We start from the raw sequence: 14,600 nt of genomic DNA on the forward strand, positions 1-14,600 counted from the left end.
TGTGCTTTTTAGCTGACCATGTTGCTCAGTGGTGGAGTCCTTGCTTGCCGTGCACAAAGCCTTAGGTTTTACCTCTGACACTGTAAAACAAATGAGAACATATTTGTCCTCCACATCTCCTTCAAGAGTAGTTAAGTCTAGCAAAATCCTTCACACTAGAACAGTCTTTGGTGATGGAAACGATCTCTTTGCGCCGTCACTGGGAATGTGACTGGTGCCACTGAGGAGCTCAACGTTTTTGTTACTTTGTTTTAGCTCACTTAGTTACATGTCGCCACCATATTGGTAACGTGGCACTAGCAGCCTGATTCAACTTAGTGCACATTTTCTCAGTCAAAATGCTTTCTATAGATCCATCCTTTTAATAAAACAGGTAGGTATGTAGTGTTACCATAGTGACAGAATTAGTAACAGCCTGACCCTTCTTGGAGAGTTCCCTAAAGGATGCAGTTTAAATAATATTTTAAATATAAACTTCTGCTTTACAGTTTGTTAAAACTGGAAAGAGCCAGGTACAGTTCATTTATTCATAGTAAAAAAAAAGGTAAAAGTTCTTCTTGACACATTGAGAAAGCTAAATTGTTAAAGAACGTTTTAAAGAAAGACTTTGGGGGAAGGATGGATATAAGAGATAGGTTTTTCTGTCTGAAGGCTTCGTTCGTGAACAGGGACAAAATTAGTGCCCTGGGAACATGTTGTTGCTGAGATAATCCGAACTGTCCATGAACTTGGTTATTTTTTTTCCAGCAGGCATTTCTCACAAATAACTCACTTTGGAAATCAATCTTCTGGCATTATTCATGCCTGCTGAAGGACAGTTTGCTGGCATGGAAGACTGGAGGGTCTAGCAAATCAGCCCACCGAGTGGAGACCTAAATAAATGCATTGGGACAGTACTTTAGAGGCCTTTCAGTCATGTATTATGGACCACGGCCGCCTTCAGAAGAAGGTATAAAGATGACGAACAGGCGGCCTCTCTCCTAACAGAAACTGTGTCAGATAACCCAGGTAGCCTTTCCACTCCACGAGAGCTTGGCAAGCATTCAGCCGCCATCCTTTGACATGAGGTGACCAGCAGTCCTTTGAAACTCTGAAGAAAACCTGTTTCTTCTTGGACAATCTATGTCAAAAGATGCAGGAAATGTCTGCTACTATTTCAGGGTGTGGGATTCCTGAAACACCTGTGGATCACAGAAGCAATCACTTGCCCTGGAAGTAGAAGTGGCAGATACCTTCTCATGGGTGTTTTTGTGATGAGGATACGCAGGCATTGGCTCCCACCATTGAAGAAGAGTGGGCTTTTGCTCTTTCCTATGCTTTTAGACTTCTCTTTTTTTCTGTTGTTTTATGTTTTTTAATTGTTTAATTTTTCCATTTTTGAATTCAGTAATAGAGGTTGTTGGGAATAGTACCCTTTAAAAGCACCAAAGGATATTAAATGAAAAGCAAGGTTCCCTTCAATCACTCTATCTGAGGCTCTTTCCTGTTGGGTGAAGCCACTTGTTCATTTCCCAGCAGCCCAGACACCCGAAATAATCACACAGAAACTATATTATTTAAATCACTGCTTGGCCAATCACAAGTATTGCTAGCTTATTTACTCATATCTTAAATGAACCCATTTCTATTATTTTATATTTTACCACATGGCTCATGACCTACCAGCAAGGTTCAGGCTGGCAGCTCTTGTCTTTCTCCTCTAGATGCTCAGTGGCTTCTCCTGACCCTGCCTTCTTTCTCCCAGCACTCAGTTTAGTCCAGTTCCTGCCCCCCCCCCCCCCAGCTCTACTCTGCCCTATCACAGGCCAAGGCAGCTTCTTTACTCATTAACCAATAAAAACAACACATAAACAGAAGGGAATCTCACATCACTTTCCAAACATGTAGCTTTATTAAGTTTGTAGTGATTCCCTGCCCTCCTGCCCCAGAAACACTTTAAGCATAATTATATACATCGTATTGCCTTCTATTTGAAATAGCAGTATACTAGATGTATTTTTTGTGCCCTGCATTTATTTTCCTCTTAGAGATTCTTTACTGTTGAAATCCACAGCTCTGCTTCATAGCCATCAGCTTTAATATGACTCTACTTAGTGAAATTTGCTTGATTCTTAATTTTTTTAATCCTAATGATGAGGCATATTTCTTCATGGTTTCTTTGTGAAAGTATATCCACAGAATAAATTCCTTAGCAGCAGAAATACTGAGCCACATTAGAATTTTTGAGAGACATTATCAAATCACTTTCTAGAGAAGTTGTCTGTTGTAAGCAGGAAAATTGTCCCCAAAGACGTCCATATCCTAATCATGGAGACTGAAAGGATGTTATTTTACCTAATAAAGGGGATATTAGGTTTCAGATGAAAATGAGGTTGTTAGCCAACCAATTTTAAAATAGGGGAATTATCTCGGATTCTCTGAGTGGTCCTGATGTAGTCACAAAGATATTTTTTAAATAAAGATTATCTTATTTTTAAATTATCTGTCTGTCTGTCTGTCTGTGTGTGGGTATGTGCACATGAGTGCAGGGGCCAGGAGAGGCCAGACTCATTAGATCTTCTGGAGCTTGACTTACAGTGAGTCAAACTTCATCAAGTGAGTCCTTCAACATAGGTGGTGGGAACCGAACTTGGGTCCTTTGCAAGAGCAAAGTGCTTTTAAACCGTGATCCAGCTCAATCACGAAGACCATAAAAAGTGAAGAACAGAGTCAAAATAGAGGTAGCATGGGCAAGACTTGATGTTGCTAGCTCTGAAGATGGAAGAAGGGAGCTTTAAGCTGAGGAGTGCCGGCAACCTTTAGCAGCTAAAAATTCAAGAGAACTAAAAGGTGATGGGGTACAGCCCTCCTGCCACCTACATTTTTGACTGGTAAGATGCCAAGTTAGACTGTTATTCCAAAAAACTGGAAGATAATAAAAAATTTTAAGATTCTCAGAATACATAAATTTGTTAGTCAAAGAAAACTCACACATTTTTTTTCATTCCCACCAACAATATGTGTTTCCTTATACATATTCCTTTGGTTCCTTAAAAAATTAGTTTCTCCCCTCATATAGTTGCTGTTTCTGTTATTTGAAAAGAAGTATTGATGATGTTAGGTTAACAATTCCTTGTTTTAAGTTAAAAGGAACATCTTGATCATAAGGATCCAGTTGTCATGTTCTTCCTTCTGGTTAACTCACTTTTTGGAAGGGGGAACGCTTTCATTTTCTCCTCTGTGGCCAGGATGTGGCCAGGATGGGTGAGGTGGCATCTCTGCAATGCTGAGGCCATTACACTAAACTGCAGAAATGTTCTGGGAGAAGCTGTTCGCTGGCATCTGTTTATTTCCACAAAACATACTGTCTCGAGGTTTCTATTGTAACACAACACCATGAGCACAGTCAACACGGGAGGAAAGTGATTATTTCCTCTTCCAGCTCTCAGGTCACATTCTGTCCCTGAGGCCAGTCAGAGCAGGAACTCAAGACAGAATCATGCGTGCAAAACTGAAGCAGAAGCCATGGGGGAAACACTGCTTCCTAGCTTCTCTGCTTGCTTTCTTATACAACTCAATGGTGTAGGAGGTCCTTCTTTCTATGTGTTGCTTATATTGGTTAATGAATAAAGAAACTGCCTTGGCCTGATAGGGCAGAACTTAAGAAGGTGGAGAAGACAGAACTGAATGCTGGGAGGAAGAAGGCAGAGTCTGCCTGAGACAGAGGCTGGGAATTTTACCTGGTAAGCCACTGCCACGTGGCGATACACAGATTAATAGAAATGGGTTAAATTAAGATGTAAGAATTAGCCAATAAGAAACTAGAGCTAATGGACCAAGCAGTGATTTAATTAATACAGTTTCTGTGTGGTTATTTCGAGGCTAAGCTAGCCAGGCGGCTGGGGTAAACAAACGGATCCTCTTCCTTTGAAACAACTCAGGACTCAGGGATGGCATCATCCTCTGTGGGATGGGCTCTTCCACATCACTCATTAATCAAGACAATCCCCACAGACTTGCTTACAGACCAGTCTTATGAAGGCATTTTCTCAATGAAACGTCCTTCCCAGAAATGTCTAGGCTTATGTCAAGTTGACAAAAATCAACCCAGTACAGGAGATGAAGCCATTCCTTTGACTTGACTTGGTGACAGTTCAATCCTTGAATGGCTTTACTTGGTCTCCAGCCAAGATGGACAGCATCACTGATTAAGGTTTGCAAGAGGGGCTTGAGACATTATGTCTGTAGCAACTTCCACCTTTCTGCAGAAGGTCATCTGGGTGTCCGAGATGATCATGGTGAGGAAAACAAGTAACCGGAATGGGAGGAGCTAAATAGGGATCTGGGTGGCATATGAAAACTTGTGTGCATGTTAACCAGTATCTGTATTGAGTGTCACCTCAGTAAAGGGCAGCGAGTTAAACAAATAACTCTAAAACTACTAGTTGGCCAGGTAAAGGAGAGAAAACACAGACAAAAAGAATGGCCAGAGGGAAATCCATAGAATTCAGGGCTCTATCATCCCATTCAGGTGAGCCTAGTGATAAACAAGTGTTAGAAAGGGAGGGGAGTCTAATAATAAATAGCAAGAGGTACAAAGGCTAGGAAACAAAGAGCATGTGGATAGGACACTGTCTCCAGGGACCAATAAGATCTCTGGGTTGTGGAGGCAGTGGGGGTAGGGGCCTGGACTCAAACATGATTGTTGTTATTAGTTCTGTAGCCATGAGAAAAAAAGGCTGTTTGGCTCCCAGTCTGAAGCTGTAATATACAGATAACATCTCCCTCAGAGAATTGCTGGGCCAGTGAAATGGCAGCATGCAACATGCCCACCTTTCTGTAGATCTTCGGGAAGAACTGGTCCTCCCTTTTGTTTTACCCCTGGAAACTTAACTATAAATTTGTTCGGCACAGTGTTAGTGTTATCAATTGGTGGTATCCCTGTGACATCACAGGTCCTGTGCCAGTTAGCTGTCATGACATATCTGTGCTCTGGGGATCCAGAGAGCTGAGCACCCATCTCTATAAGTCTTTGGGGGGGGAGAGAGAGAGAGAGAGAGAGAGAGAGAGAGAGAGAGAGAGAGAGAGAGAGAGAATTAAGAGCTGGGTGTAGACGTAAGGCTTCATTCTTCACTACTGAGTTTTTTCCTTTCAGAAATATGAACTACTATAGCTACTAAAGTGAATATCTTCAGCAGTATCTTTTTAGGGATATCCTCTTGCACCATTTCCAACTCATAGATCTCACTGTCAAGTATTAATAATAAATCACAATATAATGTCTTTAAAATTGTCTTATTGAGGCAGGGTCTCATGTAGTCCAGGCTGACCTCAAACTCATTAGCTGTTCCAGGCTAATTATGAATTTCTGATTCTCTTAACCGTGCTAGGAGTAAAACATCGATTAAAGACAGATTTATGCAGTTCTGGTGAACACTGGACTGGGCAAACGCTACTAACCGAACCACATGGCCCAGCCCTAATTTTTAAGAATATTATGTATTTAGTTGTTTAATCTTTTGAGACATCGGCCTTCAGTGAAATTTTGGATCTGCTAAAAGCAGCCATATTCTCCTCCTGCTCACTGTTGTTGTTTTAAAAGTCACATAAAATGGGGAAAAATGTCATTTCATTGCTGCTTGAGAAGTCATACTCTGTCTGCCCCTGCCCCCTGACGGATCTCCTCTGGGAGATGATGCAAGTCAAAGCCTGTCTTAAATTACTCGGAAAGGCTGAACTGTGCAGCGAAGAGGGAAGTCACAGCGTTGTTTCTAGACACGAGATTCCTAACTCGCCTCTTTAGACATGACCTAGTTCCAGTTAGTACATTGTTTAATTTCTTATCGATAGTGAGCATGTTTTCTGAGGCAAAGAAGGAGACATTTGATGAGGGAGTCCCCTAGGGAACAGGCACCTATGCTAAATAGAAATTGTCACAGGAATCTCAGGGTCGGAGGTCTCACAGCCACCAAAACATGATTACACAACAGAGCTAGGATCTCATTCCACTTTTGGGATGGAAACTGGTAAACATTTGAACACAATAACTGGGGTCAAAGAGCGTCCAGGGAAAGACCACAGAAGTTCCTTAGCTTCTGCAGACAGGTTCCCAGGCCCTTAGGCAGTCACTGGCCAGGCCACCTCAAGGAGGCTGACAAGAACTCCCGTTCCCAGCAGAGCATTAGCGCGCATGCGCCTAAGCTTGCCGGTGTTCCAGGGGGAGAAGGTTGAGCGTTTGAGTGTCCATGGCAACCCGACGCTTCAGCCTTCTGGAAGCTTACAATCTATAGCTTGTGAGATACCCGTCCTGGTGGGAGGGACCTGGGCTGGGGGACTGATGGGGGAACAAAGGGGTGGGGTGGGGGACCAGGGAAACTTGATGTAAACTAAGAGATAATTGATTCAAGGCTCAGCACAAAAGGATCTTGTCTTTCCGGTGCTTTCGCCCACCCAGGGAAGGATGCCTCTGGAGGTGGTGGTGGAACTCCAAATCCGGGCGGTAAGAGATCGGCGAGCCTGCGCTGCTAACCCCACATTTCCCATCCATTTACTCCACACACATCGCTTTTGGCACACGCTGCACTTCTGTCCCTAGGTTTCTGCACATTTATCATCCGTGGACCTCTTAGACTTTAATTCAGCTCGGTCTGTCCCGAGTTTTATTTTTCTTTGCAAGACCAACGTGTTTCTTGGTTTCTTTAAAATGAAGGACTTTTGTTCCAAAGATAAAGGATTTAACTTTGTTTCTTTAAGTAATCAAAGAACATAGAATTTTAAAAGCTCCATTCTTGACCAATGTGCCACCTCCAAGAGGCAAAGCGTGTTCCCTTGGCTTTGGGTTGTTAATTTCAACAGGACACTCAGTCTAACAATAAGCTTTGTAATTACCCACCAACTCCTCCTAACGCTGGAGCCCAGAGACGATGCTCCTATTTGGGAGCCAGTCAATCCTTTTGTATCATTCTCCCATCTATAGTAACAAGACTGGCATAGAGCTTGGCCTCCTAATTATAAGAGGCTTCACTACCTACTGGCCATAGTTACAGTGGATGCTAACAGGACCCTGCATGGAAATTCAGCTAGATGCCATACAACAGCAAACTCTAGGGTTTCATGGAGCTTGTTGACCTTAAAGGGCCCTGGTTTGGTTCCACTTTACTGACATTATCAGTTGCGCTGTATCAGTTTCAAGTGCTCAGGAAGAGGAAGGAATCCCTACAAGGCCGGGAGATCTCTCTTACAGCAAGACAAATTAAGATTTCATCCCATGTCATTCAACATTACTGGTTAATTTATTTTGATTTTAAAAAGGCATCCTTCAGTGTGCAGTAATTAACAAAAAAAAAAATCAGTTTTTTACTCGAGAGAATTTAGAATGATCCATGAAGTCAGGTAACTTGATCCGTTCTGTGCTTTAGAAAGCTGGCAAATTCAGGCCCCAGCAAACAAAACATGAAATTCCAGAAGTGTAACTAGAAACCAGAAGATAGGCCCTCAGTAATCAGACCTGGGGACACAGTAAGAGAAAACACCATCCTTCAAATGCCTGGCCTGAATGTTACAATTAAGAATGATCTCTGAAGGTGGGTGGTGGTGGTGCACGCTTTTAATGGCAGCACTCGGGAGGCAGAGGCAGATCCCTGTGGATTCAAGGCCAGCCTGGTTGGTCTATAGAGCGAGTTTCAGGACAACCAGAGATACACAAATAAACCCTGTCCCGAAAACCAAACCAAAATAAACCAAACCAAAATCTGAAAATTTAAACCACACACTCAGACCACTTAGAACCTCACAGCTTGGCAGAGTCAGTAAGCAACGAGGTAGTTAGTGTTCAGGGTGTTGTGGAAATGCAATGACTGTTTTACTCAGAGAAAGAACTGATCCTGTTGGTGTGCCTAGCCCCCACTCTCTATGGTCCTGCCTCCTCCCAGTGAGAACCGTTTAGCACAGCCATTCTGCACAGTCTGGTCCATACCCTTGCATGTTAGATCACATCCAACAATCCGTTCTATTTATAAATGCCAGAACAATTGGTCACTAAGATTATCTGACGACCCCACTGCCACTGGGGATTTAAAGGTTTCCTTTCCCGTCAGAGCAGCATTTACAGATTTATATAGCACATACTCCTTTTGGTCTTTCCAGGTTAGACAGGAATCAGAAACCTACCACATTATTTGGTCATCTTTGGTCTAATGATTGGGGGAGGCGCGTGGACGAACACCTTTCCATGTAAACAGAAATTTAGGAGTTATCCCGGGTGCTCATGTAGGGCAACAGGCTCTCCCGAAGAATTTCAAGTTAAGTACTGTGATCAAAAATGTGCTGGACACAGCAAAGTGGAACTGATGAAAATGGGTAGCATACAGTCATCCCTGTGACATACACAAGGACGCTATGCAGCATGCTGAACACCACACCTCTTTTCCATTTTTTTTTCCTTAGTAGAGGACCCTATGCTCTATTCCGTAGAGATGATGGGGAGCAGGGCTTCATCTCCTGCCCCTGGTCATTGACATTGAGGGTCTGTCTGTTTCCAGATCCTCAGTCTCCCCAGCAGCCCAGCTTCTTGGCCCCCTGCTATTCATGGCTACTGATTGTCATCAGAAATGAACAGTAGTCTCATACTTACATTTCTGTGGGACCCTTAGACAAGCCCACTTTTTCAGTATGTCTTCTTTAACATCTTGGCTTGTTGTACGAATGCTAAAAGACACTATTAGAGAGCAGTGGAAAGTAAATATCTAAAGACCTTTTGAGAGCAACAGGAAGAAAGGCAAGTGCTGTGTGTAACCTCTTATTACCTAATCCACAAAGGTAGGAGACCTTGTTAAGCAATCAAGATACAGAAAAAGCTCCAATTATGGCAACAGATGTTCAGAGAATAAACTGGAAAAAATCTGCCTCAAATTTAAAAAATACTGCTTAAAACCTACAACAGGGAAAGGGACGGGAATAAGCACATGGTTTATCTGGAAGCTCATGTCTCTTAATATTCAATTTACAAGTGGTAACACTGTTTCTTGGGATTACTAATTAATACTAATCTGTCATCTTTAAATAAATAACAATTGTATAATCAGCCAGCTTGATTTCTTTGCATCTGTCTTGGAGATAAACAGCTGTTGAATACATACACAATAGACTTTCTTTCTCTAGTATGCCTGTGTTCAGAAATAGCCAGCACGTGCTCCCGCCTAGGAACAGGTCAAGACAGTGTGATCCCAGAATCCCCAAAGGTGTTTGAAATGGCTGAGGGGGACAACTGGATGGCTCTGGTTTAGGTCAGAGTCTTCGAAGGTGGAAACCTTTGGACCTCCTGGTGCCAACAATTAATGAGATGGTGTCACTGATGATTCCATAGTACGAAGAGAACAGGAACATTGTGGGGTGACAGCCAGCAATAATCCACAATGCTGTACAGCATGTAGCCCAGAAAAAAGCCAAAAGCTACATCAGTGACGTTGTGCCGCCCAAGCATGACCCTGGAGAGCCCCAAGACGAAGGCCCAGAGTACCACCAGCACCCGCAGTGGAATGGCCAGTACCAGGTGCTTCAGGATGAATCGCGACACCAGGGCGGCCCTCGTGGCATGGCCCGAGGGAAAGGAGTACTTGTCCACCGAGACGGTGAAAAACATGTCCATCTGATTGTGCGCTGGTCGGCGCCTGCGGACCAGCCCTTTAATCACAGCCACCATTAGCAGGTCCAAAAGCAGGGCGAAGAGCAGGTTCATCAGCACTTCGCGCCCGGCCCAGCTGTCGCTCCTAAGCATGCAGTAGAGGGTGCCCAGCAGCCAGGGGATGCCGTGCCCCGAGATCTCCAGCAGCTTCATCAGGGGCCGCACGCTGCCCCAGGCCGAGCTCTCCCCGGCACACACTCCCAGCTTCTTGGACAGCCACAGGTCGATGGCCAGCAGAGAGCGCAGGGCGATGCCCAGGAAGGACGGGTTCAAGTTCATGCGGTCCTCCTCGGGCGGCAGGGCCGGGGCTGCTTGTGCGGGGCCCGCGGAAGCCAGCGGGAAGGAGCCGCGCCGGTGCACCGGGCTGTCGGACGCGCGCAGCCGGGCGCAGGCAGGATCCGCGCCCGCGCGGCAGCTCAGCAGCGACTGGAATTCGAACCTGCCACCGCCTGCTCCGTGGGCCGGGCTGCCCGGGACACTGCTCCCGCCGGAGGAGCCCAGTGGCCGTCCCTCGATGGTTCTCCTGGGGCTCGGCATCGCGGCGGGCGGCGGGTCCCGGGACCCGGCCAGACCGGAGAGAGGCTTCCCGGCCCCGCAGCCTCTTCCGCTTCCGCACTGCCATCCTGGAGGGCGGGCCGAGGAACGGCAGAGCGCGATTGTGACACCTGGCGGAGACGTGGGAGGGGACCGGGTTATCCAGCTAGAGGAAGAGCAGGGAGGATGCTAAGGCTGGGAGGTACAGGTGAAGGATGCAATGATGGGGTCATTTCAGAGTCTGTGGGAGCTTAGGAGATACACGGCCCTGTTGCACAAAAACAAATATTGATTGCCTTCCTCTTCTTTTTAAGATTTCTTGCCCGGGAGTGTTCCTGCCGTATAAGCAAGGTGTGTACCTTGGAGTCTACCTCCTGAATCAGTACCTGGAGACAGACTGCTTTCCTTCTGTGTTCCCTATTGCGATTCAACAGAACATGAGATTTGAAAAGGTGATCTTGACTTCTCAGTGAGTTTGGCTGTCTGAAGTCAGCGGAATACTTACTATAAAGAATAGTGGTTTTGTACATTTTTTTTCCTTTTTAAAAAAGTGACCCTAAGGCAATTCAGTATAGTTTAAAAGTACAGGCGGCCTTGGGGCAAAACCATAGGTTTAGAAGATTGCTTTTGCTCTGCAGGTCCGAGCCAAGTTATATCAATCGAGTGCTGAACACCCCGGTGGATGCTTTCTATTCTTGGCTCTCCCTTGGCATTTTCTAACTGGAGCAGAGAGCGTTTCTGAATGTTCTTTGAGGTGTTAGAGACAGTTGCATCACATTTATGAAAGGGGCTATTAATAAACCACAGACCTTAAGAAAACTTTCTTAAACCCAGAAAAATAATTTAAAACTCTAACTAAGTCAGTTAAATCTTGTGGCTGAAATCTTGTAACTAAATAGAAGAAAGCTGTTCATATGTTCTGAGTTACCTTAAGTGTGTTATGTAGCAGTAAATAGTAAAGGCTAGATTCCACTCCAATGAATGCCATCATGATTCAAAAAATACAGCCAAACACTAGTCAGGGCTTCTCATTACACTGTGCTGGAGAATATTCATTCTGTTTCATTAATCTGCAACCACCAACTGTCCCCTAAGGTTTTGGATTTGGAGATGAAATTGGAGTTATCTTTAGTAAACCTAATGATTTTGCCCCAACAGTGTCACTGAGGGGAGAGGGGTTGGGGGCCCAGGGAAGACTGCATCACATCACCTTCAAAGGCCTGGAAGACAGTGCCTTTTGACCCAAAGATGGGAGAAAATATGAAGATTATTTGAGCATTTTTTTAAAAAAAGTACAGCCTATTCACTTAAAAATATGTCAAGCTGGTTGGGTAAAAGAGCAAATGGTTATTATCCTGGGAGATGCAGTCGAACCCAGACAATCCTCCTGAACACATGTGGGCGATGGGCATGGTGGAGAAGTAGGTGGTGAACAGTGTTTTCCCTCCCAACATTTCTCCACTTACCAGTTTCAGTGGACCTGTAGAAGATTTCTAAGATATGGCAGTAAGAATCTCATAGATATAGAATTGTGAAAGCACAGAACAACACATCCATCGATCACCTTGTGGACTTACCTAGTCCAATCTCATTTGTTTTTTAGAAGAAGAATGTCTGAGACTAAGACTTTAGATGCTTCTCTGCTGCTGTGTAGAAACGCTGTTGTCCTGAGATTACTAGTGAAGCATACCTCAGGACCATTTCTTTCCTCTTCTGAAACCAATTTCTTTAGGTTCACATTCTAGTTTCTTCTGGTTCCAGGTTTCTTGCAATGTTTCATTCTTTAGGCGAAAATATTTTTATAGCAAGTAGCAAAAGCATTTTCTTTCCCTACAGCCTTTGCAGGACTCAAATTTGAATATTTAAAAGCATCTGGGTAAACAAAATTTTCATAAAAAATTATAAGCCATTGTATTTGAATGGACCAAGCTGCCCCACCAAGTGCCCTATGGTCACAGGTGAGAAAACCCTTTCATGAGACATATTAGACTCTTAGAGCAGGCGTACTGAAGTAACCCGTGGGCAGCAGACTTACTGTGGCAGTACTGGGATCTAGAAGTCAGAGCAGAATGTTGGTGGGGTCGTGGTACTTCCCGAGGCATAAGGAAGGATACTCCCCTGATTTATAGCACCGCAGCGCCAGTATACACCATGACACCATTTCTTCTCTCTAGTGCACGGAGTTAAAAAACATTCTGAGCATTAGACCAGAGAGACTCCAGTTCTTTAAATCAAAAGAATATATGTGTGAATAGTAAAATAAAAGCAGAGACTTCGTGGATGAGAAATGCCAGGTGATCTAGGCTCGGTCTGTCTGCTCTGACCAATCAACTGCATTAGCTTTCTCTGCTTTGCATACCCAAGTAGAAAACTGTGCCCGTTTGTAATAGTGGCTCCTCTGAGCACTGCCTGGTTCATGAATTTCTCTCTGCTCAAGTACATTCATGAATTTGTTTTAGTTTTATTTTTAACTTTAAAAGCGTGAGTTTTTGTGCTCAAATACTTACTTAAATAAAAAAAAGTCATGTGTTAGGTGCCCAACCTACTCCAATATGACATCATTCAAATTTGAACTAAGCATATCTATATTGACTGTATTTGGAAATAAGGTCATATTCTGAGATCCTGGGGTTAGATGTCAACCTGTGAATTTTGACAGGGACACAATTCAACTGATAGCAGTTGAAATGAAAAGATGCAATTATTGAAATAGTTTAGGCAAAAATAATGTTGTCCACATTTACTTAATAAATGCAAGCAGCAAAACAGTGTCTTCTTTTGCCCTTAAAAGAGACCTGACTTTGAAACCTCAGGCAGAATTTTAATCGGGCTTATCTTTAAACATCATTTAAGTCAGAAGTCTAAAGGCTAAATGTACCTCTGAAAAGCTACTGGAAACCTCTTGTTTTCAGAAGGTCCTTGGGGACCTGTTCTGTTTCAGTGATGCTTCTGAACCTTTTATTTCAATAATGAAATATGCAGATCTGACAGTGTTAAGGTGATATAGTAATGTTTTCCTGGGGTTTCTCCCACCCCCGGCCTCCACTTGTCTTTATGTTACATATGGTTAAAATTTTTATTTGCCTTCCTATTTAGTGTAACCAATTGCATGGGCAGAGGAGTCACCTAGTTAACACTCGATGAGTACCTGCCGTGTGCAGGATGCTTTTCTATGCATCAAGACTCAGGTTGATGATGGTGTTTGCTTGTATAGTAGGTCAAACTGATGGCACTCTAAGCATGCGATAGAGTTAGCTAACTCAGATTTCTTTGTACTTAGCATTCAGATCATTTTAATTCTCCTATACTACAACCATTTGTTGTACTTTTACCACAGACCTCCCGAAAATGTTCCTGTTGAAACCTAAAATATTATATGGCTTGGTTTTCTATGTGTTGATTACTTGAAAGAACATAAACTATGGTTTATAGAAATACTTTTTACTAAAACCTTGAAAATATCTCTTCCTTGTTTTTCTGTAGGTATTTGAAAATGCAATCGATCCCGGAGCAGTTGCAGAAATTTTAGAAAGTAGGTACTTAGCAGAAAAAAGACTCATATGTAATTCCCAGGTACAGAATTCTGCTGCTTCTGAAGTGTGATATTTCTGTGTTTTAGCAATATTTAAATTTAGGAAAACTCTAGGGTGAAATTTTGTTCGTGATTTATTTGTTGTTGTTTGGCTTTTAGAGAAATAATCTTGCTATGTAGTCTAGACTGGCCTTGAACTCCCACCTGTCTCCACTATACAGGGTCCTGGGATTATAGGCCTATGTCATTACACTAACCTTTAAATTTTTAAATTTATTATTGTTATTTTGTGTGTGTGCACACACAAGTGTGAATATGGGTATGGGTGTGCCATGTGTGCTCGAGACAGCGGACTCTGTTGGTGAGTTGGTTCCCTCCTTTCGTTGTGAGTTCTTGAGATGGAACTCAGGTCCTTGGGCTTCTGTACCTTTACTCACTGGGTCATCTTCCACCTATCACATCTGCCTTAAATAATTTTTTTTTGTTATATACATTTTCTCAGTATAGATGTGAAGCCAGATGTGGTGGCACCTGATTTTAACCTTAGTACTTGAAAGACAGAGGAAAGAGAATCAGGAGTTCAAGGTTAACTTTGATAATATATCTAGCTTGAGGCTAGCCTGGGCTACCTAAGACATTGTCTCTAAAACTACCACCACCACCACCAACAACAACAACAACAATAAAGTCCTCAAAATTTTATATTATAGATATGATTTTTCTGGATGATATGATTTTGTTTGGTTTTTGTAAACATTAAGGAGATTCTGTTACAGCAATCAATTAGATCATTTGATCAATTAGAACATTTTCAATGCCACAAAAAGATATTCTACACCTGCTAGCAGTCAGCTTCCTATACCCTTTTTACTG

At 43.2% G+C, this 14,600-nt stretch overlaps 1 protein-coding gene across 6 annotated transcripts in view; it reads left to right on the plus strand.

Moving 5' to 3' along the window:
- Positions 1 to 6,336: 6,336 nt before the first annotated feature.
- The window catches only part of Spata6l (spermatogenesis associated 6 like), a 52,112-nt gene continuing 43,848 nt past the window's right edge, over positions 6,337 to 14,600 (plus strand). For 3 of the 6 annotated variants that reach the window (XM_048438774.3, XM_048438776.3, XM_048438775.3), the window contains exons 1-3: positions 6,337 to 6,478; positions 10,510 to 10,647; positions 13,679 to 13,727. In XM_048438774.3, the coding sequence (XP_048294731.2) occupies positions 6,440 to 6,478; positions 10,510 to 10,647; positions 13,679 to 13,727 (226 nt within the window). In that variant the 5' untranslated portion in view covers positions 6,337 to 6,439. Of the gene's footprint in view, positions 6,479 to 9,175; positions 10,179 to 10,296; positions 10,404 to 10,509; positions 10,648 to 13,678; positions 13,728 to 14,600 lie in introns of those variants that run through there. The other 3 variants (XM_048438783.3, XM_085693761.2, XM_048438778.3) reach the window with 3 other exon arrangements.

The sequence above is a fragment of the Myodes glareolus genome, chromosome 7 (assembly GCF_982192425.1).
Source record: "Myodes glareolus chromosome 7, mMyoGla1.1, whole genome shotgun sequence".
Classification (NCBI taxonomy): domain Eukaryota; kingdom Metazoa; phylum Chordata; class Mammalia; order Rodentia; family Cricetidae; genus Myodes; species Myodes glareolus.